Raw genomic sequence first — 26,430 nt, forward strand, 5'->3', positions numbered from 1 at the left:
ATTGAGTCTCAGAGAGAAGCCTGCTCCACAATTCACTTTTGTCAAAACCAGATCAGACAGGGTCATTTACAGCTGCCTACAGTACCTTCTCCAATGTCATATGCACCTCATCGCTTGAAGCCCGTCTACACCCAAATCTCCTTTAATCTCCAAGCAAACATGGATGTTACTCATTGTCCACTTGGAAGGAGGCAACGCTTCACATCATGAAACTGCTGTCTGCCCAGTGCCGGCGTTATATCCCAGCTGGTTTTCATACTAACCAGTTCCCGTACGTGCACGTGTTGTGTTCGCTGAACAGCAGCAGTTGTGGTCTGCATCTGTCACCAGATTCGTCACACATTCACAAACATGTTACTGGTGATTCTCGACTCGCATCTCATATCTGCTGAAGCAAATGTGATAGCCTAAGGGAGCAATACATCACAGCCACCTACAGAAATTGACAGATCACGCCGAGCTTGATTTTATCTCACTAGCACAAAATGTAAATGTGTCGCGTTAGCTGCTCGGGGTTTTCATTTGCTTCCAGCCACCTACTGATTAATTACGTCAGCATCCTAATAACATTGATTTTTGGGTTGACCTAAAACAGCTGGTTACATTGGGCTTGTCTTGGTGAACACCTGAACATATATCGTTTTCTCTCGAGGCAACAGCCGTGGTGATCACTACATTACACCATCATATGACACTATACATTATAACAAGAAAATGTTTTTACACGGTGACTAACTCAGACCATCACTGCTTCTGTTAGGCGAACACTACGCGTGAACGCATACGGAACCACGTCGGACCCAACACCATCCCAGAAAAACATGAAAACTCGTTTTCATACAGAGTTACTCTATTATGTTGATAATTGGATTGTTTTTTAATCGAAGAGATTTTAAGGAATTAAGCGACACTTAACGTTAGACAGAAATTCAGCATTTCTACCTAACACTGGGAATGGACCGACACTCCTTCAGCAGGCAATGGACGCTAGCAAGCTAGCTAGTTCTAATAATTAGCCAACGTGACTGGGCATTTAAAAATTCTAACATCGTATTTGGATATTTTCATCCATGGGAAAGTTCTACAAAATGTAGCAGATTAAAACATATCTAGTGCTCCATCTGTTCCATCACGCTATAACAGCTAGGCTGGTTAGCCATTCCTTACAACTCGCTAGCTAGTCCCATCGAGCTAAAAGCTAGCTCGCAGCACGTTCCCGCATGGCTGTCCAGACAAGCAAACGTCGGTATAAAGTGCAGTAGCCTTCTCATCCGCTACAAAATAATACCAGGTGTTGTTGTTAAGTCTTTCAAAGAATACATGTGGCAACATTAAGGTACATGCATTTAAACAAAAATGAATGATTACTACAGTCTACCCACCTGTCTGCCATGTCGAAACGCTCCTCCACCCTGTGACTGATTCTTCTTCGTGGTTTGTTGGCGCATTTTGTATGGGGCTCATAGTGCGCATTACTTCCCCCTCCTGTTTCGGGGTGGGGACTACAGCAATAACTCATATCACAATGTATTGATATTTATTTCATAAATAAATGTGGAGTAAATTCATGTGCAGAACATTCACATTGATTTTCAAGTTATCTGCTTGATTTTCTGACACAAAACAAAAATCAAGTTCATCTCATTACAAATTAATTTCTTTGATATTTCCTGTAGTGAATGACAAGATGTTTGACTGTCTCCCCCTTTGTAAAAGGGGTTTTCCCCAGAACCTCCTGTTTGTTGTTCAAAAATTAAATCCTGTTACAATTAGTCAACGGGTTTAAAATGATAAGTCACACTGAAAATGCAATGTCATAGGAGTAGGGGACAGGATGATAAAAAGTAAATGCCCAAAGTTCCAAAGCTTGAAGAAAAACGCTTGAATTCAGTACAGGGATACAGATGAATCAGCCAGCTGATGTTATTAACCAATGTTAGATCATAGACATAACAGTGTCAGGATACACAGTATGTCAGCTGTCAGCATGCATCTGTTGGCCATCAGTGTTCATTAGCACACTGATACATACTGGTAGTTTAGTGTGTGTATACTATTGCTTGTTCTTGAATATTCGTAAATGCTGCAGTTTCAATTGATCAACCAGCAGTTTCACTGTTTAACTTTCGTATATCAATATTTTCATTAATATGGTCATATGCTGTACATCAAGCGTGGTCAGAGTCTAATAAGCTCACAAAGGGACCTGTTTCATAAAAACACCAGATCATCATGCTGTGACATTAAGGAACAATGACTGATGTTAGCTAATTACTTAAGGGGTGATGCTCTAAAATGTGAATCACACAACGTTCACGTTCATAAGATCCAAATCAAGTTGAATTCACATAACTGCATGCCTGCATGTAGAAGAAGAAGAATCGTAGTGTTTACTATCACATCACATATCATGTTGCACACTACATGCTTCCCGTGAAATGAATTCCTCCGCATTTGACACATCCTGGTCGTCCTTCCTGCGCGGCAGGCTGCCAGCTGACATCCAACAGCAGCGCCCGAGGACCCAACTCTCTTTGTCACCATTGGTCAGGTGGTGATCTTCTTGCGTGTTTACAGTGGGTGTATTTTTTTACGGAGGATACCCCGGGTGAGCACGGGGAGAACATGCAAACTTCTCCACACACGCACTGAAGGCATGGTGGAGGACACGCCACCAGCGCCCACAGCGGGATTCGAACCGGGGTGGCAGTGTTACCACAGAGCCACCGTGCCACCAATGTATCAGGCATAATAATGTGCAAATACAGTGTTAGGAGTTAAGGTCTGAAGATGACATTTATTTGTAAAACAGCACACGTTTGACATCCAATGATGAATACCTTTTTGGCATGAAATGAGTTTGATGTTATAACACTTAGACAACACCAGGAGGCACACTTTCCTTTCCTTTTTCAGGTGGATGTTGAACTGCTGGTAAGATCCATCCATGAACAGACTCACACTGTTCACACAGCTTGCAGTAAGTCGTGTTTAATTCTGTAAGAAGTAGCCCATTGTAACAATGAAAAAAATAGTGCTTGTTGAAAATTCAACACAGTACAATGTCTCACATCCTTCACATCGTTATTACCATCAGTGTTCCACATTCAGTGCGTCTGCAGATCTACTGTGCATTACATCCATAAACGAGACATGTATGAGGAGAGAGGCCACTGACTCATCTCAACGGCTACAGACACACACACACACACACACACACACACACACACACACACACACACACACACACACACACACACACACACAGCAGCATGACACAGAGTCCTGACTGAGGCCATTTGAGTTGAGGCAGAAAACATTTTGTGAAATGCAACAGTGGAGGCAGATTGATGTTTTACACATGCATGTACAACAGAACAGTACAGTGAGAGGTTTTTGGTGCACGCAGCGCAGTATTAAGGACATAATATTGATTGGAAAAGCAAAAGCACTGTGGCCTGTTGAATTTGCATTGCCATAACAATAGCCACAGTTTGCAAACACCTTACATTCTACATGAACAAAGCAACCTTTCAATTCATCATCAGGTTATAGTTATTAAACCAACTGCTGCATTTCAAATAAGATCTGAATAAATAAGACACATTGTAGCATCTGCACAGTGTAAAAACATATTTTGGTTTAAATAAGACCCCCCCACCAAAAAAAAAACAGCTTTGACAGCCGAGTTATAGATTAAAATAACATTCCATTAACACCATGAGAACGTCTCTCAGTCATTTTCCTACCAACTAACACATAAGAGCAACATCTAGTCCCTCACAACCATTACAGTAAAACAGATGACAAAATAAATGAGTTCAAACTGAGCACAGTGGCACATTAACACAGAGAATGGCAGTGCTTAGAGTCTATTAAGAGCTTTTGAGAAAAATGAAATGCTAAACCTTCAAATGACACGGTCTCCAAATATCTTCAAGACTAAAGATTGGCAGATCTCAGCAGTAATGCCCAAAATTGAGAGCGGAACCCCATTTCTGAACCTCCCCTGCGTCAGGCTGCTCTTGTCGAGGCTGGATCAGGAGTCTTCATCCTCCTCCACAGCTTTGTCACACAGCTCATGAAGAATGGGAGTCAGGATTTCTTTCAGGGTCGTGTACAAAGAGTCAGTCTTCCCTGAGGCAGGGTCAATCTGGAGAGAACAGAGGACACCACTTCATGAATGCAAAACACACATCTTAACATATTCAACATGCACCTAATGGTAATACTCACCTTAGTAAACACTTTTATTGTTTGGTTGAGAAAACAAGTCTCCACTTCTTCAGGCACTGGCAGGAGATGAGCAGCACAGTCGAGGATGCACAGCAAAGTGAGTCTGTGGCCCTGCCAGTGCGAAGGAGAGGGACGGACGATCAGTTAACATGACAACACGTCTCACACTTACATTTTCAGAGTTCTTTCAAAGGCAATGCCAGTATCACATAAATCATATGGACGAAAGGCAGTCCAGTGACAAACTAAATGATATGAAATGCTAAATCAGATACTAGAATAATAATACGTTGCATGCAGACTGAAGTTGAAACAGACATCTGAAACAGTAGAAATCTGCAGAAATGGAAGTGTATCTCTCCAGAACAGGCTGTCAGTGGAGGCTGCCCAAGACATATATTCTGAGAACAACCAGGATAAAAGGACAAAATCTGTACCATAATCAGGTTTAGAGTGTTACTGAACACTGAGCTGAGCAGCTGTCTGAAACTGAGCTGTGTGTAGAGTGTCTGTTGTCATTGTTTGCTTCAGACACTGATGCTGTGGAAGATATTTAACCCACCTACCTTTTCCAGTGAGTCGAGGGCGCTCTGTGGGTTTACATTCTTCTCACTGAGGCCTTTTATGTCCTCACTGCTGATGACTGGATCCTTCAGCTGCTCCAGCCACGACCACATGAGACTGGACAGGACCAGAGGATCTCTCTCCATGCACAGCCTCTCCCACGCTCCTTCTCTGGAGTTCAGCTCTGTCTGCACATCACAACAATGAGCACAGTGAAGGGGTGCGAGGCAAAACATGCAGGTTTAAAGCAGGGACTAAAAATGTTAGCGGCCTGTCTGGTATGCAGTTCACAGCAGTCAATTAAGGGTGTGTGTTGATGGTTGGGACTTTCAAAATCCTTAAATGAGAGTTCACCAGTAAACAGTAGCTCTGCATTTATGTGGTACAGTGTGAACTCTGCTGTGCCAGTCACACTGAAGGCTTAAATCCAGCACAACAGGATGCTGATTTCCAGGAATTACATCTTGAGGTGTGAAAGGGGGCGTGTGCAGCACTGGATGTTACATTTTCACCATTATTATCAGAAGTATAATGGAGATGATGATTAGAGCTCTTCTGTATCTCATGCTATCAGTATTAGTGTCTCCTAACACCACATTTCTCAAACATCCTGTTGTACTTTTTTGGAGAAGTGGAACTTATCAGTATATTGACATTTATGATTCCAGTGAATCATTTCCAGTGAGAAACATGCTGTCTTCACGTAGAGACTCATTTTCCAGAGGAGTACAGAGGACTGATAGACAGCTTCATCACATGGTGCAACAACAATCACCTGAAGCTCAGTATCAGCAGAACCAATCAGCTTGTGGTGGACTGCAATGCTTCAAGTATGGATGCTGCTGCAAAGAAGCTACAAACTGTCAAACTTGGGTGCTTCACACACATCTTCAACCCAACAGCACAGAAGATCTAAACTCTCAGCACAGTTTGAAGGTGAACACCCAAGATTAGTGTCACCAACTCAGTATCTGACCAAAAGTGAAACATGGTCACAGTCTCCCCCTCTGTTCCTGAGGTATGGTGTTGAATAATGAACTGGAAAGTGTTTCTGCAGAATCTCATGATGTCACAGTGAAGGTGACCTTTGACCTTTTGAATAGAAAATGTCATTACTTCATCATTTTATCCTGTGAGACATTTGTGTGAAATTTTGTCATAATCAACATGAATTCTTGAGTTATGGCCAAAAATGTGTTCTGTGAGGTCACAGTGACCTTTGACCACCAAATGTAATCAGTTCATCCAGGAGTCCAAGTGAACATTTGTGTCAAATTTGAAGAAATTCTTTCTAGGCATTCCTGAGACATTGCCCTGACAAGGCTGGGACGGCTGGACCACAGCTGTCTCTTAAAAAGTCCCTGAAGAGGCATGACATGACATCTGATGTGGCGGCACACCAAGTAAGATGACATGCAGACGCCGGCAGCCTCCTCAATATCTCAACAGTTATGTAGTGATGATTTATTGACATTAAAGGAACAGTTCACAATTTTGGGAAATAAGATTATTTGCTTTCTTTCAGAGAGCTAGATAAGATGAAAAGCACTCCGTTATATGACATGAAGCAAGAACCACCAACTGGTTATCTTAGCTTAGCATAAAGACTGGACACAGGAACACAGACGGCCTGTCCAAAGGTCAAGTTTTCCTCTTGCCATCACTCCCAAAGCTCACTACTTCACATATTGTACGCACTGTGTTTAATCTGTACAAAAACAGAAGCATAAATCTAATGCATTGGAGATTTACAGATTATGTTTTGAACTATTTTGTGATGGACCGCAGTGACTTCCTGAAGACATGTCATCAAAGCGAGGTTGCCAGGCAACTAGCTGAGACTCCAGGTACATGACCACATTATAATGGCCATGTCTTAAGAATGCAGATAGGCATGATACTAGTCCAGACCTGTGTCCCGAATAATAGCAGAGACAGACAGGTTTTGTACTGCGACACGTTACTATATCTAAGAGTATCTTTTGGAGCACTCTACCTGCCACAGTGACACCTTGGAGGCGAGATCCCTGTCTGTCAGGTCCATGGCCAGAGCTTTGGCCACCATCAGGCATCTGTTCTCTGGGGAGAACTCAGACTGGAGAGCGATGAAAGGAACCTCTTCGACGTCCCCTCTGTCTGCTCCACCCACTGACACATCCACATCCGGCTGCTCCTTACTGGTTTCCAGTTTGCTCTTGGTTGATAAGGCTGGCAGTGTGGCATGACAGTGGAATTTTCCTCCCTGCTCAGACAGATCTAAAGACCAACTCTGATGGCCCCTGTGTAGCCTCTTTTTTAAAAAGGTGGATCCCATGTCCTGCTGTGCTTCTGTACTGGGGTCCTGAATGCTGCTGATAATGTCCTGAGGAGAGAGGTCATAAAATGTGGGAGGGAGACAGGCTGTAAGGCTGCTGTGAGACAGGGAATGTCTGATCCCCCAGCTGATTGGTTTGTTGCTCTTCAGATTTCCTGAATGGTGCTGCCGTGGTCCAAGTTTGTGAAGGGCAGAATCACTGCAACTGAGCCTCCTGTTGTTGAACAGGGAGGATCTAAGAGGGCTTTCTGCATTCTGCTGCCTCCACAGGGGGTCAAGCTCATTATCACTGGCGAGAGGTTGATCATGAAGAGGCCTGGACTGCAGAGCAGCAGGGCTGAGAGGATGAGATGAACAAGGTGGAACAGGAATCCCTTTCCCTCTCATCTCTTTCCCGAGCTGCTGAAGAGCCTGCTGGGACACGGTCTTCTCCACCTCTGCAGTGAGGTCGGGGATCTCTAGCCACTCCTCCTCGATCACCACCTGTCTGTTAGCTGCAATGTCGACGAGGAGCCTGCACACCAGCTGGACGATCTTTGGCACATTCTTCATCTGTCGAGCCTCATAGCCGTGCAGCAGGTGGCGCTGCCGGGTGAGGTACTGGGACAAGGTGACAGCACTCGCTTTGGGTTCTGCACAGGAGAAGACGCTTCGCAGAGGAACCAGGAACTGAGCGAACTCCCTGACACACAGGAGCTGGCCTCTGGTCTGGATGGAGTTGGGTCTCTTGGCTCGCACAAACAGGATGGCTTGGTCAGCGTTCATCCGGGATGTGAAAACCAAGTAACAAGCCAACAACACACCTGCATGTTGAAATACAAGAATGATATTTTACAAGCAGAAATTAGCATTTAAACACTTCCAATCTGCTGCTGTTACAAACCTGTTCTTCCAAGACCGGCATGGCAGTGGACAGCTAGCTTCCCCTCTTGGACAGCAAAGGACATGACTTTCACCATGTCAAGGATTGTTGTCAGAGATGCCACTCCATAATCCTTCCACCCAAAGTTGTAGTAATAAACTGAAATGTACAAAAGCCAGAAGAATTCAGAGATTTTCTACAACTTTTTTCACACATGCCACATCACTGCTTTAATGTTTATTACACTCAACTTTTCAGCATCTTTACTGTGGTTGTATGAGGGAATTTATGAATCTGTTCTTACCCAGCGTCAGGTGAAAAACAGCTTGAAAAAATTAACCTATATGATAAGAATGTAGTCAACATCATCAAATAGGCTCTTTCACTTTATTTCCTGGTTTATGGAACAGATCGTATTTTCTTTGTAACTAAGAATAATGATATGTAATAAAAATATTGCAGTGATTTTAGACAGTGGAATTTTATCTCTCTATTAGCATGTTTTACCTTATATTAATCCGACAGCATTCACTGCACTCTGTGTCAGATTGTCCTCGTAACATGTACATGTACATGTCTCCTGTGACAGGAGACATAAGACTGACATGCTAAATTGTTATCACGTGTATATAAAGGGGTACATGTCTAAACTGGAGAGTGAAGGACTGTGCATGAAGACCTTCAGCAAGATAACAAGCCGGTGTTTGTCCTGGAGGCTTCATACTGAGTGTCAAATGAAACGTAGCACTATTCAAAATGCAGCTGATGCTTTGATGAGGTGACATGGGAAAAGATCTCAGGAGAGCTTGTTAGGAAGAGAAATCAAGATTGCCAACATCCAAAGTCATAACACGTGCCGAATCCCTCTGTGAATACTTGGTTACTAGGCACCATATCACATTCCGGATGTAGGCAAAACACAAACAGTGGCTCCAGGAGAACGTTAAATCTACCTCAGTCTCTCAAGTAGTAACTGCTACTCATTCTGTGTATTACATCATCTGTATCTGCTCTACATCTGAACAGACACAGACTTAATGACTTAATGTGCTCCAAAGAGACGACTTCTCTTCCATTTCTTTCTTTTTTTTTGTATTTTATTCCTTTCTATGTCTCCTTTTATATTCTTGATACTATCGCTGCTGCCTGTAACACCCTAATTTCCCCTACAGGGGATTAATAACATCTTATCTTATCTTACTTTCTAGTCATTCAGTCATCTACATCTCGTACTACAAATGTGGAAAGAGCTCTTCTCTTCATCAGGGATTGGTTGCAGCACTGATTCATAAATTCATCTACGATGTAGTTTACAATCTGTATTAAGTGCTCACCACATTCTGAGCAGTGATTGCTACGTCTAAGGCTCTCACTAATATAAGTGTCATGGTAGGAAACATCACCAGGTGCATCCAATCAGAGAGCAATGTATAATGTAAACACAGAGGTCACAGTGTCATCAGAGGCTGAAACAAAACTTCATACAACAATGGTTTGAAAAGGGCCAGTGGTATCTTAAACAGGGCTTTGCTGTCATTATGTATGCAAGACAAGAAAGAAATGACTGTATAGAGTTTGGACAAAGAAGTAGCTTTTCCATGTACGTCACCTACAGGACATGATTGGACAAGGTCATCTATTTTTGCTGTAACATGAGCTTGATATTTGGGTCATATCATTGTGTCACTGTCTGGATGTAATTTAATATTACATAAGGAGAATGACTGAAGCTTTTGTAGCATTATTCTGGGCCTCTTTAATCAACACAAGGAAAAAACTGACGATGTTGATTCATTACGACTTTTAAAATGTAATTTACAACATTGACTATGTTGATCCCATTTTTACTTCATGAGTGGTGGACGGATCAGACAGCTACCACGTCTCATAACAGCTCAGTGTGAAGGTTTCATCAAAGACACATTCCAGATGGATGTTGGAAAGATGGAAATGCATCAGTCTCTCCAAAAGACATACAGGAACACAGTAAGTACCTCAATAAGCATCCTGTGGAAACTCTCAGGCTCCGTCCTCTATGTTAAACTTAGCCATTCTTGCCACTTGAGCCTTTGATTTCAACTCATACAATTAAAAAGACCAGGCATGTACGAGCCTTTACTTGATCTTTTATCAGGTTGCTCACAGTTCAATCAAGTGATTTGTGTGGGTGTGGGCTTTTTTCCCCAGCCCAATAAATGCATAAGCTTCTTGTCCAATAGAAAATAATGTGAGCACAGCCCTATGATTACATTAAATCCTTCACATCACCATCCTTTTCAGAACACATACATCCATCATCTAATGTGTATTTCATGGATTATATTCAGGATTTAGTTTTTTCCTCCCATTACGTATCTACAACTACATATTTGATTGGCTTGTGTTAGGAGGTTTCCAGCATGTGCTGGTGAGGGTGGATATAGAGACTCACTGCCTGCCTCCATGAAGGTTTCCGGTCGATAAGTGAAACCGCTCTCCTGCTCCAGCGCGTTGCCACAGCTGGCATGTTCGCCTGGCCGCTGCAGGTTGATGACCGTCTTCAAACCACACCTGAGCACACAACAGCTCCATGTCAGAGTAATCCACACAGTACACCACAACAAGTCAACGCAACACACAGATCACAGCACAGTGACAGCATGTGACAGCACTGCATGAGGCGCAAACATTCACCAATCAATCACTATTTCGCTGTTAATCTCAGTGTTAATAAAGAATCAAATAAATCAGACATTTAAATTCAAATGAGGTGTGAAAGAAGGAGACTACTGTACCTTTGGAACTGTTCAATTAGATTATATTTCTCTATGATTTCAGTAGAAGGCCTTGCCATAGCTAGCAAGTTGTCAGTAATCCTGTACATGAAAAATATGACAAGTTAGGGGGAGATGATAGATACAGCAAAATCATAGAAAATAAATGTTGAATTAGGACTGTTTAGCACGGTTAAACACAACTTTAAAGAGCTCAAGATACAAAGGGGCCTGAAAAAAAGATATCCAAAGACCCAAACACACACACAGTGAAACAAAAAGATCTCACTTGTTCAGTGATGCTATTTGAAAATCAGATCACAGTGCAAAGCAAAAACCAGGACAAAAGTATTGACTTTTTGTGTAACGACTAATATGGACGTCAGTGACCCGTGCTGACTGAGCACAGCACTAACACTGATGGCTGCATAAAAGGCAGTAAGACTGACTAACATACCAGGACGAGTAGAGTCCTCTAACGGCTTGCTCCTCATCACTCCAGCGAGAGGGGTTCTCATATTTACAGGCTTTCCCTCCACAGGCCATGGAGCACTGCATGTGACCAGGGATGACATGCCTCAGGGTCTCCCCCATCTTCGTGTACTTTGCTGTTGGGACCCTGGCATTGGCTGCAGGGAAAAAACAAAAAAAGAAGCACAAGAACAATATGACAATACTCTTCAGGGCTTAGTGCAGGCTTTCCTTGCAGCTGAGCTCATTATCAAACTCCAAAATGCAAAACACTAGTTATTTCTTAAGCATGATTACATCTCCTGGTCTTGCGTTCAGTGGGAGGCTGAGGCTGGTTCATGCTGACAGCCACCATGACTCTGTGGGAGGAGGTGGAGAGGATCTCCAGGGCAGAGCTGCGTCTGCGCTGCAGGACCTTCAGCAGGATGTCCGAGGCCGAGTGCCTGCGGTTGTGCCTCTTCACGGCGCCCGTCACCTCCCCGGCTATGGAGTGCCGTCCTCGGTGTAGTGGCATCTTACAGCGCGGGCTGAGCTGCTGCCTGCACTGTGAGCATCACTGTACTAACAAGGACTGCTGGTTCAACAGCTCTGTGCCCACAGTGAATCATCACTCAACAATCACCCGTTGGCAAAGAGAGGCAAATGCAACCTATTAGTTCATCAGCAGCATTTGAAGTGTCACCATGGCAACCATCTCCAAAGTCGTCAGTGGGAGGTAGATGGAGGTGAATGTTGCACACACAAAGTACTCACACACACACACACACACACACACACACACACACACACACACACACACACACACACAGATCTGAGGGAGGCGGCTTATAAATGAAAGAGGAAAATGGTGTACTCGCTTGCTTACAAGGCCGTACATCTGGTTAACACACAGCGAACACACGAACACACCTTTTCTGCTTTGGACAGCTTTTGGATGAGACATTTGACTAAATAACACAATGAATTGTGTTAACATTACATCTTTTTCAAAGTTTGTCCCATTATTTTCATCAAATAAAAAAAACTTTTTCATTGTTTTTACATTTGATAAATTCATATTTTATTGTAGAAAATGCTAACAATCATTATAACAACATATGATTGAAAGTTATCACAGGCCAAAATAATACAAAGGAACTGGATTGTTTGATGCACTTGGAGCAAATTTATTTCACTTGTATTGTCTGCAACTACTGTCAATAGTAATTACATAAATAAACACATTTTGTATACCTGAATATTAATTCCAGAAGAGCTGTAACAATGGAAGAAGATGTATCCATTGTTTTAAGACTGGACTATGTAACTGTAATATTGTAATATACAGACATTGTGCTTGAAGCCCTCTCAACAATTGAGCAGCTAGTCCTCCATCAAACTGAAGCCAAAAGGTGAGATGATACTGCTGCCTCGAGGCTGTCAGTGTGTGAGAGCAGCAGGCGGACTGACAAACGGCAAAGATAAGGGAGGGCAGCAGCAGCAGAGAGCATGACATCGAACGATTTGGCCACAAAATAAAGCACACTGAACATTAACCAAATTCACCAGTTCTCCTCTTTTCTTCGTGTGAGCAGGTTTTCATTGACCTGACTTAATATTCAGTGTTACAATCAGAACCAAAGGAACACTACTTTTCTTCTGCAATTACGATTAAAACATTTTCCACAAATAACACTTTCATCATGTAACAGGGTCTGACACACCTATTCATTCATTTTAGGTCAGAATCAGTTGACTCACTTATACTCCTACTGTTACATTTTTTTTTTTAGGCTGCTGTGTAGTTAACAGGCAGTGATGATGATCAGATGCTCTTTATTTAGTTACATAATTAACTTTAAACATCAACCCAGGAAACTGGCTCCAGAGAAGACAGACTGTCAGAGATCCACACCAAACCTATCTTAACCTTTCCCTGATGGCAGTGATATGGGCGAATTCTGACTATGAAGATCTCCAACTCAGATTGTGTCGTAAACACATTCATTACTGAAAAGATACAAAGAAATGCAAAAAAAATACACTCGTAAATACCAATCAGGTTAGCCAACACTGAAACATTTATGTCTTTTGAAGAGACATGACTGTTCCCTGGCCATACTATTGGCCACATCCATGATGACAGATGTCTCATGCACAAAACACAAATAACCGCCAGCATCAATACTAAAAACATAATGGTGTTCATGTTTTAATGATGGAAGTGGAGTGGATAGATGTTAGCTCTCTTCACATACTTTGGCAACAATCCTTGTCAGATAGCAGACCTGCTGACCTCTGAAATACACTTTATCCATGTTGTGGACTTTGCACTCAGATTCGTAGTAAACCTACCATACAGCTATATAAATAACTACTCATCACAAATAAATCACTTATGTCTGTTTAACCTGAAAGTTTTGTCTTGATGCTAAAGCTGGCCTGCAAACTGCCAGCCTATGAGCCTAACCAAAAGTTTTGTCGGACTGACTGCAAATTCCTAATTTCAACATGATATATAAAGCTTGACCCAGTCAAAATAATTTTAAATCTGCAGTCTAAATGAAGAGAAATAAATGTGGCAGTTTTTCTTGCATTGTGTTCGTGTCGCCTACCTGTCTCCATCTCTGCGCTGATCTCTCCACTGCGAGCTCCGCTCATGGAGTAAGACAAGTCACTCAGTATGCTGACACCAGCTGCCATGGCAGGGGCTGAAAGGTGTGAATAAACATTGTGTGTCAAAGGCAGATGAAAAAACAGCTTACAAGCAGAAGCTTTAACAGTCACAAGGCGCACACACAAATGAGATATGAGGAGCGTGAGCGGCGTTGCCTGGCAAGATAACCCAGGGGAGTGAGGCAAATGTGCAAACTGAGCCACCATGCCGGCAGCTCGTGTGTCAGTCTGACCACGGCACCTCTGGGAGAGGGTGGGTGTGGCCTGGGGACAACAGCTACAACCACAAACCCAAGATCCAACGTGCTGAGTTACAAACCGCACTGACTTCAGCAGTGCCTGAGCAGGCCAAACAGACAGGCTTCAAGATGAGTGCCATGGCATCATCACACTCTGCTGCAACTTCATCAAATACGTTAAACTGCATATGAGAATTTAGGCGCAATCCTCCTATTTTATCAGTCTGATGTCACACATCAATTATTCAAGTGAACGTATCCACCTGCTATTGTGCAGCCTCAGAGCAATACTTCTTGACTTGCACATCTGATTTATGTATCTTGATATCCGCGTTGTCACACACAGACATCCCCGAGTGTCAGTTTAACTCAGGGAACCAACCGTTTCTCACGTTACACCCAAAGCTCTAATGTGCCTCCTCTCTTGTGCTAACTGGAGTTGCTGGAGTGAAACTCTGCACCTTTTCAGCTCCCTGCATCACTGTGTTCCATTAACAATTGAGCGAGGTCCTTGTACTTCACATGCTGACTTTTTGATGGGCTAATGATTCATTGACCTTTGCTTTTTCCTTCCTCTTTGATAAAGTCAATTAGAATGTTTAATCAAAGAGCAAGGAGTCATATAAGGTAAAGTTTCACTTGTTAACTGATTTTCCCCTCTTATATGATGTATTCTTTAGAGCAGTGCACTCACTTTGCCAATGTTTTTGGTAATGTTACTATGTGTAGTTCGTAGTGCTGTCAATCGCTTAAAATATTTAATCACGATTAATCTTGTGAATGTCATAGTTAACTCGTGATTAATCACAACTTAATCGCACATTTTTATCTATTCTAAATGTCCCTTGAATTTACCATGGCTTAAACTTTCCTTTCTAAAGTTTCAAGACATCCACACAAACTGGTAGCCTATTCTTTCACAGCTAGCGAGCAGACCAAACACATGCGTGGGGCGTGCCTATTGTTTTGTTTCCGGTTTACAACCGGATCCTGTAGTTTTTGTAACGTTACTAGCAGTGGCCACAGCTTATAAAAAACTACAAGTTCACTAGGTCACAAAGAGCGTTAATCTCGCGCTAAAAAAATGACGCCGTTAAAATTGATTTGTGTTAACGCGTTAATAACGCAATATTTTTGACAGCACTAGTAGTTAGTTATTTGAACACATTATTTTTATTTTCTTCAACAAGAAATTCTTATATTTATGCAACGCAAAATATGATGTGCAGAAACTGTCTACAAATCTCATTTTAAAGAGGTATTTGTCAGTACAGAGGTTTACGAGTGACATGAACCATGTTTCTGTCCTACTCAAGGGTCCCAGTAAGATAAGACAGAGTGACAGTGAGCCAGCATTCACAACACCAGGATCCAAAAGTGAAGCTGCTCAATGAAACACATTATTCACACCTTCATACTGTAACGTCAAATAGTCTTCTGGGGAAAAAAAAATTTGTTCAACAAAATACATATTTGAATAACTACCACAATAACATTTCTGACTGATTTTGAAACTGAACATTTTACTAATTTATATTAAAAATGAAGAATTTCAAGGTCAATCAAACCACCTGTACATAAGTATTTTTGCATATAGAAAATATTTAATACAAGAACAATGGTTTTCATTATTTAAGGGCCAATGTCTGAAAAATACACTTTATTCTATTATAGCTTTGCTAGTGTTTTATCTGTTTATCATTATTTCTCTATAAAAAGATGACAAACTGCAACTTCAAAAACAGGTCACACTTAGGTCACAGTGCCACTCCTGGTTAAGAGTAAAGCTCCTGTCATCTATGAATAATTGATGCTGTAAAGTTAGAGCCTGTTTCCATCCACAGCTGTTTTTGGACTTCTTTTACACTGTAATCCACACGTCTTGTCACAAACTAATATGGCACCAAAACCTAGTATGACACTGGCTGAAGTGTCTCCAACATTACAGCCGGAAAGCAGGATATCCAATCAGTTCAGCAGACTGTCCTGATGGAGCCCGACACCACTTGGCATTGTTTATAGGAAGCTCTTGATAATGAGCTGGTGAATGAGAAGGTGTTCTTCATGACAAAGGTGACGTGTGTGCATCAAATATTAATACTGATATGAAACTGAGCTAACATAGACCGCAAATAAATCTCTTCACTCAATCACTTACTAACTAACCAAAACACTTTTTTGGTGGCTCCATAAGCTCATTCCACTGGGAAGCCGGTGTGTTGGTGGGCATGAGAGGTGGTGTGAAGGCTGACATATCTTTCAGAGATGCTGCTAATGAGTGTGGGATGTGAGAGTCATTTCCACTCAGTGTGCTAATAAAGAAATATGGCCAACGAGACAGTGCTCCTTACACCACGTTTAATCTATGACAATGTGTCTGAGCCAGGGATCCTGATGAGACCACAGGCAAGCCAGCAGAACACAGAGCCTTCACAGCGCTGCAGCATTGCTGCCTGTCAGTGTTATTAACAAAATCCTCCTCCAAGCCTGGACCACGAGATACAGAGTACCTCCTGTGGCTCGAGAGGTAGAACAGTGATCCACCTATCAGAAGGTCAGAGAGTCGATCCCTGCCCTCAGCAGGCTACCTGTCAAAGTATCCTTGGGCAAGATGCTGACCCCAAATTGATTCCCATGCTGTGCCATCGGCGTAAGTGTGTGTGACTGGTTGATGCTTGGAATGGGTGAATGGAAAAAACACTTTGAAATCTTACTAGTCCAAGTATGGTGACATCGTCACAGTTTCCCCTGTCTACAGGCCGCTGGAAATCAGAAATTCTTCACCCTTGAGGTACTTTTCTGAAATGTCTGTTTTCAAGTGACCTGAAACAGAGTTTGCAGGTTTACAAAGGGCCAAAAAGCATAGAAAAAAATCTTCTCTTTTTTTTTTTAAGAAATACCCGAGTACATGTGGACTAGGCCTCACAGCTCCCAGCACCAGCTGATAGCATCAGACCTCACACAAGCAGCAACCAGCTGAGGGGAAAGGGTCTGATGAGACCAGAAAATTCAAAATGAAATAAAACTCTTGAGCAGGCTTCATGAGAGCAGTAAATATCAGAATCAGAGCTGTGTCCTTAAAAAAAAAAATAAATATCCAAGAATGTTTTGTTAAAACGTTTCCTCTAAAACCACATCTTTATGTCCGTTAAATGGTCAAGTCAGGGCTGGTAGCTTAATCATGTGTGTACAGGACTTTTCTGCAAAATGTCTGCAAAATAGTGCAAAGTTGTGAGTGAAACTGTTTCAGTTGTGGATTCTACTCAGTGCAAAGGAAGGTAATGATGCACAGATGAGACTCCATCGCCTGGCAAACCAAAGGATTTTTAATCTAAGGTGTGTTCATAATCACTCCCTTATGTGAGTGTCAGTGATGTCTCCTGAAGATGTGGCGGTGTCTACAGTGGAGTAGATATCTCTCACCGCGTGCCAGCAGATACAAAGCAACGTGTGGACACTTGAACAGCTGAAAAGCAGCTGTCTGTCTTACTTGGTGCACTAACGCCAGCTCTCTTATTAAACTCACGTAACGCTTAAGTCACAAGTAAATTAGTTTAAAGCTTACTGACACTGCTTTAGTTTTACTGCCGAGTTTGAAAATCACAAGGTTTCTTTTGACGAGGACAGACCAACGCCAAGTGAACTTCTTGTGTCCGTAACATTAGCCCTGACGTGGTGTGTCTGGTGCTGATGCTGCAAGCTGAAGACTTAACGCTAGCTAATTAGCTTACTGCACTGTATTAGCTGAAGCTAGCATGGTGGCTAGGAAAGGCCTAACTTACCGTTTCCCTGTCGTCTGAGTCCGGGGCTGTCTGTACAAAATCTGACACAGTCAATTCATCGCTCTAAAGCCATAGCTGTTTCATCGCTGGCACGCAGTAAACCGGGATTTTCCTCTAGCCACATCATTTGGTCAACTAAGTACAGCTAGCTTACTAGCTAACTTAGCAACCTGACATGTTGTCATGTAGAATGGTACAATTGCGTCACGTGATCGCACACAGCGCACAGGCAGGGCATGAATCATCGTATAGTGATAGTGTGGGTGCATTCATTTTAACAATGTGTCGAATAATACGCCTGCTGCTAGTTTTTTGTATGAATTATGGTACTTTTTTTCATTTTTTTTCCCCCCACAGGACACTGAAGACAAGATTTTCTCTGGTCTCTGATGGTGAAAATCTGTATTCATATATTCACACTATTTTCTGGCACACAGCTCTGTAGCAATTCTTCATTTTTGTTTTGACAGTTTTTACATGTATATTTTCTTTTGCACTCGTTTGTAGTATTAGCAGTAGTAATAGTAGTGTCATTTAAAATGCCAGTAATCCATACTTTGAAAATATTGTGGTGATTAAAGATTCTTTCACGGACTGCATCTATAAAATTGCAGTTTATAAAAACCTTATCTCTTTCTCTTTTTTGCTCAATGGCAGTTTAATGCCACTGGTTCTTTGCTCTCATGTACAATTGTCCATTGCCATCCTGACACATGGAATAGGCCTCTGTTACCACGTGAAGGTGCAGCACAGTTTCCTTGCCTTGTGTTTGTACGTGTTCATAGGTATGGTTGAATTCCTCCATAAATGACTTTTAGAGATTATTTTTTCACCGATCTTTAAGGCTGAACCACTAACAGACACAATAAAGATCCCAGAGAGAGAGAAAGGGGTCTGCTCTCTCTTCCTCTGAAGTCCTCTGGTGCAGCCTAGTGGCTGTTTATGTAGATGGTGATGTTGAACCAGAATCTCAGAAGGGCAGAAAATATAACATTAAAAACTGCTAATATTTGATTGATGAATGCATTTCTGCAATATCTGAACAATATCAATAACTGCATATTATCATCCATCCATCCATCCATCCATCCATCCATCCATCCATCCATCCATCCATCCATCCACCAACCATCTGAACATTTCTGCCTACAAAACACTTTAAAACCTTGAACTATCGATGTCAGAATGAGAAAAGACTGTTCCCAGTAACATCAGTTGTTAAATAAATTCTTTCTTGGTGCAAAACATAGGCTGCAGTGCAAATATAGTATATAAAGTCTGATGACAAACAGATATTATGGCTACTTTTGAGCTCAGTGTACAATTACAGCATGATCATCCATAATCGTATCCATAAGTGTACTTGAATTGGATTTTTTGGTGTCTTTTATGTAGTTAAATATTGACATATAGCATTTGGATTAGATTGTTTCTTGTTAATGCAACACTGGCATGGAAGTTAGTTTGTTGATAAAGACTGTGAGATGTGGTTAAAAGTTTTAGGAGAAAGATGCTTTGAGTTCAGATGATATTATCACACATGCTATGCTGTTCCAATGACAACAATGAGCTCCTGTGCTTCAATTAGTTACAGTTTATTACACTCCCATTGCTACACTGTAAGCAGGCAAACGATACAGAGGTAACAAAAAATGCTAAACACATAACATTATACAAATAAACAAAAATATATATACAACCAAATTGAGTAAGCTTCTGTAAAATGTGTTTAATGTACACAACCATTCAAAAGTTTGGGATCACCCATTATTTTGGTGTTTTTCTTCTTTCCCTCACTAATGGTTATTTAAACATAGGTACAAACAGTCTAAATCACAAACCAAATGTATTATTTACAGTTGAAATAGTTTTTGCCCTTAAAGAAGAATAAACGATTCAAATTTCCATTTAGTTGTTTTCCTCAAAGTGATGCATGACAGAACAATAGTGTTGTAACCATTACGATTCAATTTGAATTTGTTTTCCTGTCCAGAAAAGCACAAGTTAACCTGATCATTATAGAACCACTATGATGCAACTGGGCTCTAAACATTGTGGGAGCCCGTCTTTCTTTGGGCCTTCTGCAGTCTGCTCAGTGGTTAGACTGATTATGTTTAAACTGTGAATCGTCAGTCCATTATGTTCAGTTGATGTGCAGTTATCCAATTCCAATAGTGCTAACCCAAGACTAACCTTCTATTTCTGTGCTGAAGTTTTAAGAATAGCTCTGCTGAAGCAACACGCCTGTTAAGTCCAGCTTTTTCTAGGCATTAGTGCGCACTCAATTGAAACAGGAAACGATTGAAATCTGAACAGATTTTCATGCTCTAAGCTTCCAGTTTATTTTACTAAAGACTGGTGATTTCTTATATTCTTATTAAACTGTTGCTCAGAGGTTCTTTCTGCCTCTTCTGTCTCTTTCTGCACTTTCAATCTGGAACCATAGTACAGTGTTTTGTTCTCCATGTCCAAAACATTACTATTTTGCAAACCCTTCATACAAAATAACATATATACATAAAGAGGACTTTCTACAACCTTGGAATGGAAGACCATTGAAAGTCCTCTATCAAATCAAGCTTTAGAGGCAGACATTCCCACACTTTTGAACAGTAATGTCAAAGATATCGGGAATGTTACTATATTTCAGCAATGAAGCTAGTGGTTCTGATAAAATGTACACAGTCTGCTGTTCATACTGTAGAGTGCAGAAGTATTTAGATGCAGTGCTGGCATTGGCTCCAGGCGGTAGATCACAAGGGTTATGGCCTAAATGAAAGAAGCAGTTGAAGTGGCAGGCAGTCACCTCTGGGGCTCCCAGTATGGTGAGAGGGAAAGCACTGACAGAGAGGCCTGTTTGTTCCAATAAAAAAGGTAATAGCTTTATTCTGTGAAACCTGATATGGTGCTGTTGTCATTTGGGAATACATTCATTTATATAGACATGGTACCGACCATCCTCTGGCAGGGATCTCCCCTTGCAATCTTGCAAGTGACCACCAGAGGAAGATATATTCCAACAATGTTCATTCAGCTGCTGATGACCACACACTTGTGGGGCATCATGTTGAGCAGCTTGAGTAAATCCATAATTGTACCTCACTACTTGCTCCAGAGTGTTTGGTTGCCTTGGCAGGCTGCATGTGAGATGGAAAGAACATCTTCAAGGCTGCAAATGAACAGACAGACCTTTTCCAGTGTGTTCCACAGAATACGCCTCATTGATAATGATTCACAGGAATGATAATTTATCATTTGCAAATATAGCACTAAGGACATCTCATTTCGATATGAAAAGTGAATAATTGGATTTAAACTTCTAATTTGTTTTTGCTCTCCTCAGAAACCTGACTTCATGTTACACCTCCTGGCCCAATGGCCTACACGTTCTTTCGAGTATTCATTCATTTACATAGCATACAAAACCATGTATGCTATGGCCGAAGCGGTGTCACAGCAGTTCCTGCTCCCATACAGTCTGCTGTACACTGTAACATATTTTAAAGAAAATAATCACGCAAAACTGAAAAAGTAAAGAATCGAAATAGACCACCATCCGTGATGCATTCAAATGTTCTCTGAGGTATTCCGCTCCAGAGTTGATTTTAGAGGGCCAGACCTTCTCTCAAAGCAGCCCTGAGACATGCTAAAAATATGCTGTGGGAGATATTAAGCAATTTTGAGCCAAATAGTCAAAGGAGAAAAAAATCTCAGAGGTGCACTGGCGTGGGTTTTTTGACCTCTAGAATGAAATATTTCCCTTTGAGCTGCCTCGGTGGCTTCACTGGGACTGACAGACTGCAGCGCACCGACACCGTCAGTTGAGGTTTGACGTTGCGTCATACAACATTTAGGCAATAATTACCTCATCACACCATCATTTAGTCTTGTATAATCCGGCAAAACAGCACAATAAAAACTGCTAGTTTGATTTCTTGATCATATGTCCGCTTAATGTAAATTCCTGTGAAATTACTGGCTTCAATATGCAAATACAACTTAGCTAATGCGTGCATTAAGCATTTAATGTCCTGATAGAATCAAATCTTCACACAAGCATGAAAACCTATTTGCACAGATCTATGTATCATGTTATAATTGCAACTTTCCTGTTAACCAGAACTTCATTTGTTGCATTAACGGCTTCACATCATCATCATCGTCTGGCTCCCAACGTCACCTGCAGGATATTTAAAATGTCCGTCCTTTCAGATCCTTATTTTCCTCCCTTTTGCATATAAATCCATGCACAACATGTGCGGCTTTGCATGTTACTTTGACTCCATGAAGGCACCGAGCAGACAAACCCTGTGAAGAGGTGGAGCTACGACGAGACTCATAAAACCCAAAGCTTATTCCTCAACTCACTGCCAAGGTGACGCGCTCAGCTGCTGACAAATAGCTCATACCTCTGTGGTTCACACACAGACACATACACACTCACACACACACTCACGGTGGGCATGAACTCGGCCGAGCTCGGGAGTTTTTGGTTGAAGGTTCGCTCTCGCTTCCAGATTTTCTCTCCAAAAAGAAGTCAACCTGGGCAGGAGTAACGCGTAAAGCCCGCAGAGGACGCACAGGCGCGCAGAGAAGTCGGCTACCTGCGTTTGATAATTTGTGTGATCCAGAACCTGAGGATAACTTTGATCTCTTGATCTCCGGACTATAGACGCACTGCAGAGGGAATATGACAGCTGTCTTGGGCCACTAAGGAGTGATAATCGGGGTACGCGCTTGGTGTTTGTTCAGGTGACCGCACGGCCAGATTATGCAGCATCCTTTGGACATGGGGTCGCATTACTATCCTCCGGAAGTTCATCCCGACCACAGAACTCATCGCTACAGGAGTTTCATGATAGAGGAGATCCTGACTGATCACCCAGAGCACAAAGTGTCGGCTCCGGCCGGAGAGCTCCTTAAATTCGGGGTACATGCTCTCCTGTCCGCCCGGCCTTTCCCGAACCAACTGGGTAAGAGAGGCTGATGTAAAAAGACGCTCGGGTGGATGTCAGTGGTCTCGTGCTGGAAAAACTGTAGAAAGATAAAAGATAATAATATAGAGGACTGTTATTATTAATGGCAACATAGATATGAATTTAGGATTATATTTCATCGCAAACATCACAGTGAGTGCGTACTTGGATCCCGTCCCTTCAGACGCAGGGTTGTTTTTTAGAATCTAATGATGCGCAGTAATTCAGTAAAAGTGGATATAAGTGACATTAGGAGTAAATGTCTCCTAATGTGAAATAGCTATAGATTCAATTCAACTGTGCAGTAGTAGTCGATGTGTTTTAATAAGTGTTAAGAAAAACATGTTAAAAATATGCCAATGTAATATTTGTACGTTTTTAATTTGCGTGTGTAAAATTTGGCCTCCCTTCAGGCTCAGCAGTGCAGGCCCAGCGCTCCTCGGATAAAAAGAAAAAATCCCATATGATTTAGCGAAGTTACAGTATTTACTCTCATCCCAGAGCAGAAACAATCTCTATTCCATTGTAATGCTTTATGTGTCCAAAGCGCGTTTAAACCTTCAAACTGTGATATTGCGCGCTTGTTAATGACCAGAGCACCCGCTCAAATAGTTTTTCTGATTATCAACTGTAATTTCACTTGTTTACCTGAAGATGAGCCTATTTTTAATATATTCCAGTCTGTGTGAGTAGGGCCCGGTACTGCACATCACATGTTTTGATTTGTTTAATGACTCACATTACCAGCCCTATTTGAATTAAAGACGCAAACAGAAATACATACAAATACAAAACATAATTAGAATAATGACATTACAATACCAACATCTTACTCGGTCTAGGCGGTCCCGTTGTTGTTGTTGTTGTTGTTGTTGTTGTTGTTGTTGTTGTTGTTGTTGTTGTTGTTGTTGTTTGGTATCATGTGGAGCCTAACTGCATGTTCATTCTGTCAGCTGCAGTTGTGAAATTGTGCATCCAACAGACTCCTGAACTCTGACCTGAGGAGCCAGTATTGGTGCATATCCTATAATCACACCTGGGATCAAACATTGGCTGGGAGCTCATGTACTGTTGATCCCCGCTGCTCTCGTGTTCCTATGTGAACTAAAAACACCTCTCTAAAACCTCCGTGTGTGTGTGTGTGTGTGTGTGTGTGTGTGTGTGTGTGTGTGTGTGTGTGTGTGTCCTCTGTCCCCTTAGTGCTAAAAGCCGACCAGACGAGCCTCCTCAAGTTCCCCATATCCCCCCTGTCCTGCTCGCTGGGCTCTCCGCTCGGCTCCCCGCTGCTGTCCGCGGCTCCGGGCATGCAGATCGGCGCGGCGTCTCACCACTTGCCGCTGGACCTGCACCTCCGCGGGAAGCTGGAGCACGGAGCCGACGGAGGCAGCAAGACCAAGAAGGGCCGCCGAAGCCGCACCGTGTTCACCGAGCTGCAGCTGATGGGCCTGGAGAAACGCTTCGAGAAGCAGAAGTATCTGTCAACGCCTGACAGGTGGAGTTTGGAGTCTGTTTATCAGGCATTTCGACCAGAAAATAAAGGCTGCATTTTATTTAAATCTGCGTATTTTTTCAATATTGACTGAAAGTCACCTAGAAATTATAGTCCCCTATGAATTAATACTTAACTGACTTGAATGTTATAATTTATTGCACTGAATTATTCGAAGCAGCTGACAATCTTTAATCATTTGCGCACACTAAAAAACAAAAAAAAAAAGACACTTTAAAAAATTAAATAAATCCTGAACTGTATATTAAAATGTTTGATTTTCTTCATGCTGTTCCTCACAGAATAGATCTCGCTGAGTCTTTGGGTCTCAGTCAGCTGCAAGTGAAAACATGGTACCAGAACAGAAGGATGAAATGGAAGAAAATTGTAAGTAAGCTTGGTGGCTGATTAAGAGAACTCTGATGATGATGATGATGATGATGATGATGATGATGATGATGATGATGATGTGGTAGTTGTTATTTTATACAAGGTTAGGCCGACAGCAACAATATAAACAATAAGAAGAAAGGACAGCAAATATTTTTGCTTTGTATTATTTGAACAGATGATGGTGGGATGGATTAGCTGCCTGCATGCTGCATGCACAAAGACCAAATTAGATGAAGAATCCAGACTAAAGGCCCGTGTTACTCCGTTCACTAGCTATTTGCAGGAATAGCCCACCTTTTTTTAGACTTATAAGAAACGGTTTATATAATGTGAATTTGGTTGAGTATTTAGACACAAGAACTGCGTAAATAAGATGCCTGGTTTTGTCTGTGGTGGTGTGATGGGTCGTCTCTGAGCAGAGGTCGGTCACCCTTCATTTTGTTCAAACCTCTGCTCATGTTCACCCTGCAGGTGTTGCAGGGAGGAGGCCTGGAGTCACCGACGAAACCAAAAGGCCGACCAAAGAAGAACTCCATCCCCAGCAGCGAGCAGCTCTCCGAACAAGAAAGATCCGCCACTGACGCCAACCCCCCGTCCGAAGGTTCGAGCTCCCACTTAGACAGCACTCAGGAGGAATGACCCCGCGCGGCCCGCACATATACATGACTGTCCGCAGCAGCTCTGTGCGGATCTTTTGGATGGGGCCACGCTCCAAAACGGCGCGGAGAGGAAGTGCTGATGCTTCGGAAGCTGGATCATGTTGTGCATCCTCCATAGACTCGCGGAGCGCGCAGAAACCTGAACTGTACAAGCCAACATCCTCCAACAGCTGTTGTCGTAGCCCCACCATGCACTCCCTCATGGTGAACTGACCGCTGTTGAGGAGGGAACTCAAACCTTTGCAGTAGGTCCACCATTTATATTCTATGGATCCACTCACTCGACTGTTCTGCGTTCCTTTGTGTACCTATGCTATGTTTAATTATTAAATATATTTTCACTAATACTGTTTTCTGTTTATTATAAAAGCATGGGCTCATGATAAGGTTTAAATACGCTATGTACATGCTGCTGCTGCTGCTGCTGCTGCTGATGATGATGATGATAATGATGATGATGATGAAGATGATGGCGGCTTATCAGTCACATCTTGCTCTCATGGCTCTGGGCCTAATATGGTTACATACCATCTCAAGACCATGTCTTTGAGGGTCCTGACGTGTCTCGCTGTATGAAGTGATGTAGGCCAGCAATCAAACATAACTTTGGGATATCCTGATTGAATGTTATCGGCGGGTGATTTGGCAGAGACATGCGGTTCTTGTTAGGATGTGCACCCACACGTGTGTCGGTACTACTGTTCATTACACTGCCTGAAACAAAGCAAGTCATGATGCAAGTGATGAAACACGGAGAAAAGGATTTTTCTCTTAATTTCTTTTCTATGATTCTAAAAAAAAAAAAAAAAAAAAAAAAGGTTTCATTTTGTGCAACATGCTGAATATTTACCTGAGGTGTGGCAATGCGAGATTTATTGAATCCAAACTTTTAGAAGAGCCAAAGCTGCCAAGTATTTTAATGTAAGTGAGTATGTGTTATTACGGCGGAGCCTAAATGGTATTATGTTCACAGCTTCGCTTTTTCATATATTTAGAACACATGTTCTGATTGTATAAACTGGAGTCGTGTTTGCTTG

At 42.1% G+C, this 26,430-nt stretch overlaps 2 protein-coding genes across 4 annotated transcripts; one reads left to right on the top strand and one right to left on the bottom strand.

The window, feature by feature from the left end:
- Positions 1–2,772: 2,772 nt before the first annotated feature.
- On the bottom strand, positions 2,773–18,086 carry ptpdc1a (protein tyrosine phosphatase domain containing 1a). Of its 3 annotated transcripts, none has more exons than XM_070959590.1 (10): positions 17,877–18,086; positions 13,795–13,890; positions 11,187–11,358; positions 10,751–10,831; positions 10,408–10,526; positions 7,998–8,135; positions 6,797–7,917; positions 4,803–4,988; positions 4,237–4,347; positions 2,773–4,153 (listed from the first exon to the last, which is right to left on the bottom strand). In XM_070959590.1, exons 2-10 carry the CDS (start codon positions 13,880–13,882, stop codon positions 4,040–4,042), a joined length of 2,130 nt encoding a protein of 709 aa, XP_070815691.1. In that variant the 5' UTR covers positions 13,883–13,890; positions 17,877–18,086; the 3' UTR covers positions 2,773–4,039. The 3 variants fall into 3 exon arrangements, with proteins under 3 accessions (XP_070815691.1, XP_070815690.1, XP_070815692.1); XM_070959591.1 differs by lacking the exon at positions 17,877–18,086 and adding an exon at positions 16,809–17,124 and having other exon boundaries at positions 2,780–4,153; XM_070959589.1 differs by lacking the exons at positions 13,795–13,890; positions 17,877–18,086 and adding an exon at positions 11,498–11,822.
- Positions 18,087–22,413: 4,327 nt separating this feature from the next.
- On the top strand, positions 22,414–25,654 carry barx1 (BARX homeobox 1). Its single transcript, XM_070959479.1, has 4 exons — positions 22,414–22,849; positions 24,053–24,344; positions 24,644–24,728; positions 25,206–25,654. The coding sequence occupies exons 1-4, from the start codon at positions 22,648–22,650 to the stop codon at positions 25,371–25,373; spliced, it is 747 nt and encodes a 248-aa protein (XP_070815580.1). The 5' UTR covers positions 22,414–22,647; the 3' UTR covers positions 25,374–25,654.
- The last annotated feature ends 776 nt before the right edge of the window (positions 25,655–26,430 follow it).

Source organism: Chaetodon trifascialis, chromosome 3 (assembly GCF_039877785.1).
Source record: "Chaetodon trifascialis isolate fChaTrf1 chromosome 3, fChaTrf1.hap1, whole genome shotgun sequence".
Lineage (NCBI taxonomy): Eukaryota > Metazoa > Chordata > Actinopteri > Chaetodontiformes > Chaetodontidae > Chaetodon > Chaetodon trifascialis.

What these genes read in the sequence shown, in the direction of transcription:
- ptpdc1a (XM_070959589.1), bottom strand. Translation starts at nt 11,714, where the DNA reads ATGCCACTACACCGAGGACGGCACTCCATAGCCGGGGAGGTGACGGGC. An exon ending in CTAATTGAACAGTTCCAAAG is followed by an intron (nt 10,527 to 10,750) that starts GTACAGTAGTCT and finishes TTGTGTGCTCAG; the next exon opens with GTGTGGTTTGAAGACGGTCA. An exon ending in CCAAGGTGTCACTGTGGCAG is followed by an intron (nt 4,989 to 6,796) that starts GTAGAGTGCTCC and finishes TGTGATGTGCAG; the next exon opens with ACAGAGCTGAACTCCAGAGA.
- barx1 (XM_070959479.1), top strand. Translation starts at nt 22,648, where the DNA reads ATGCAGCATCCTTTGGACATGGGGTCGCATTACTATCCTCCGGAAGTT. An exon ending in GCCTTTCCCGAACCAACTGG is followed by an intron (nt 22,850 to 24,052) that starts GTAAGAGAGGCT and finishes CTGTCCCCTTAG; the next exon opens with TGCTAAAAGCCGACCAGACG. An exon ending in GGATGAAATGGAAGAAAATT is followed by an intron (nt 24,729 to 25,205) that starts GTAAGTAAGCTT and finishes TTCACCCTGCAG; the next exon opens with GTGTTGCAGGGAGGAGGCCT.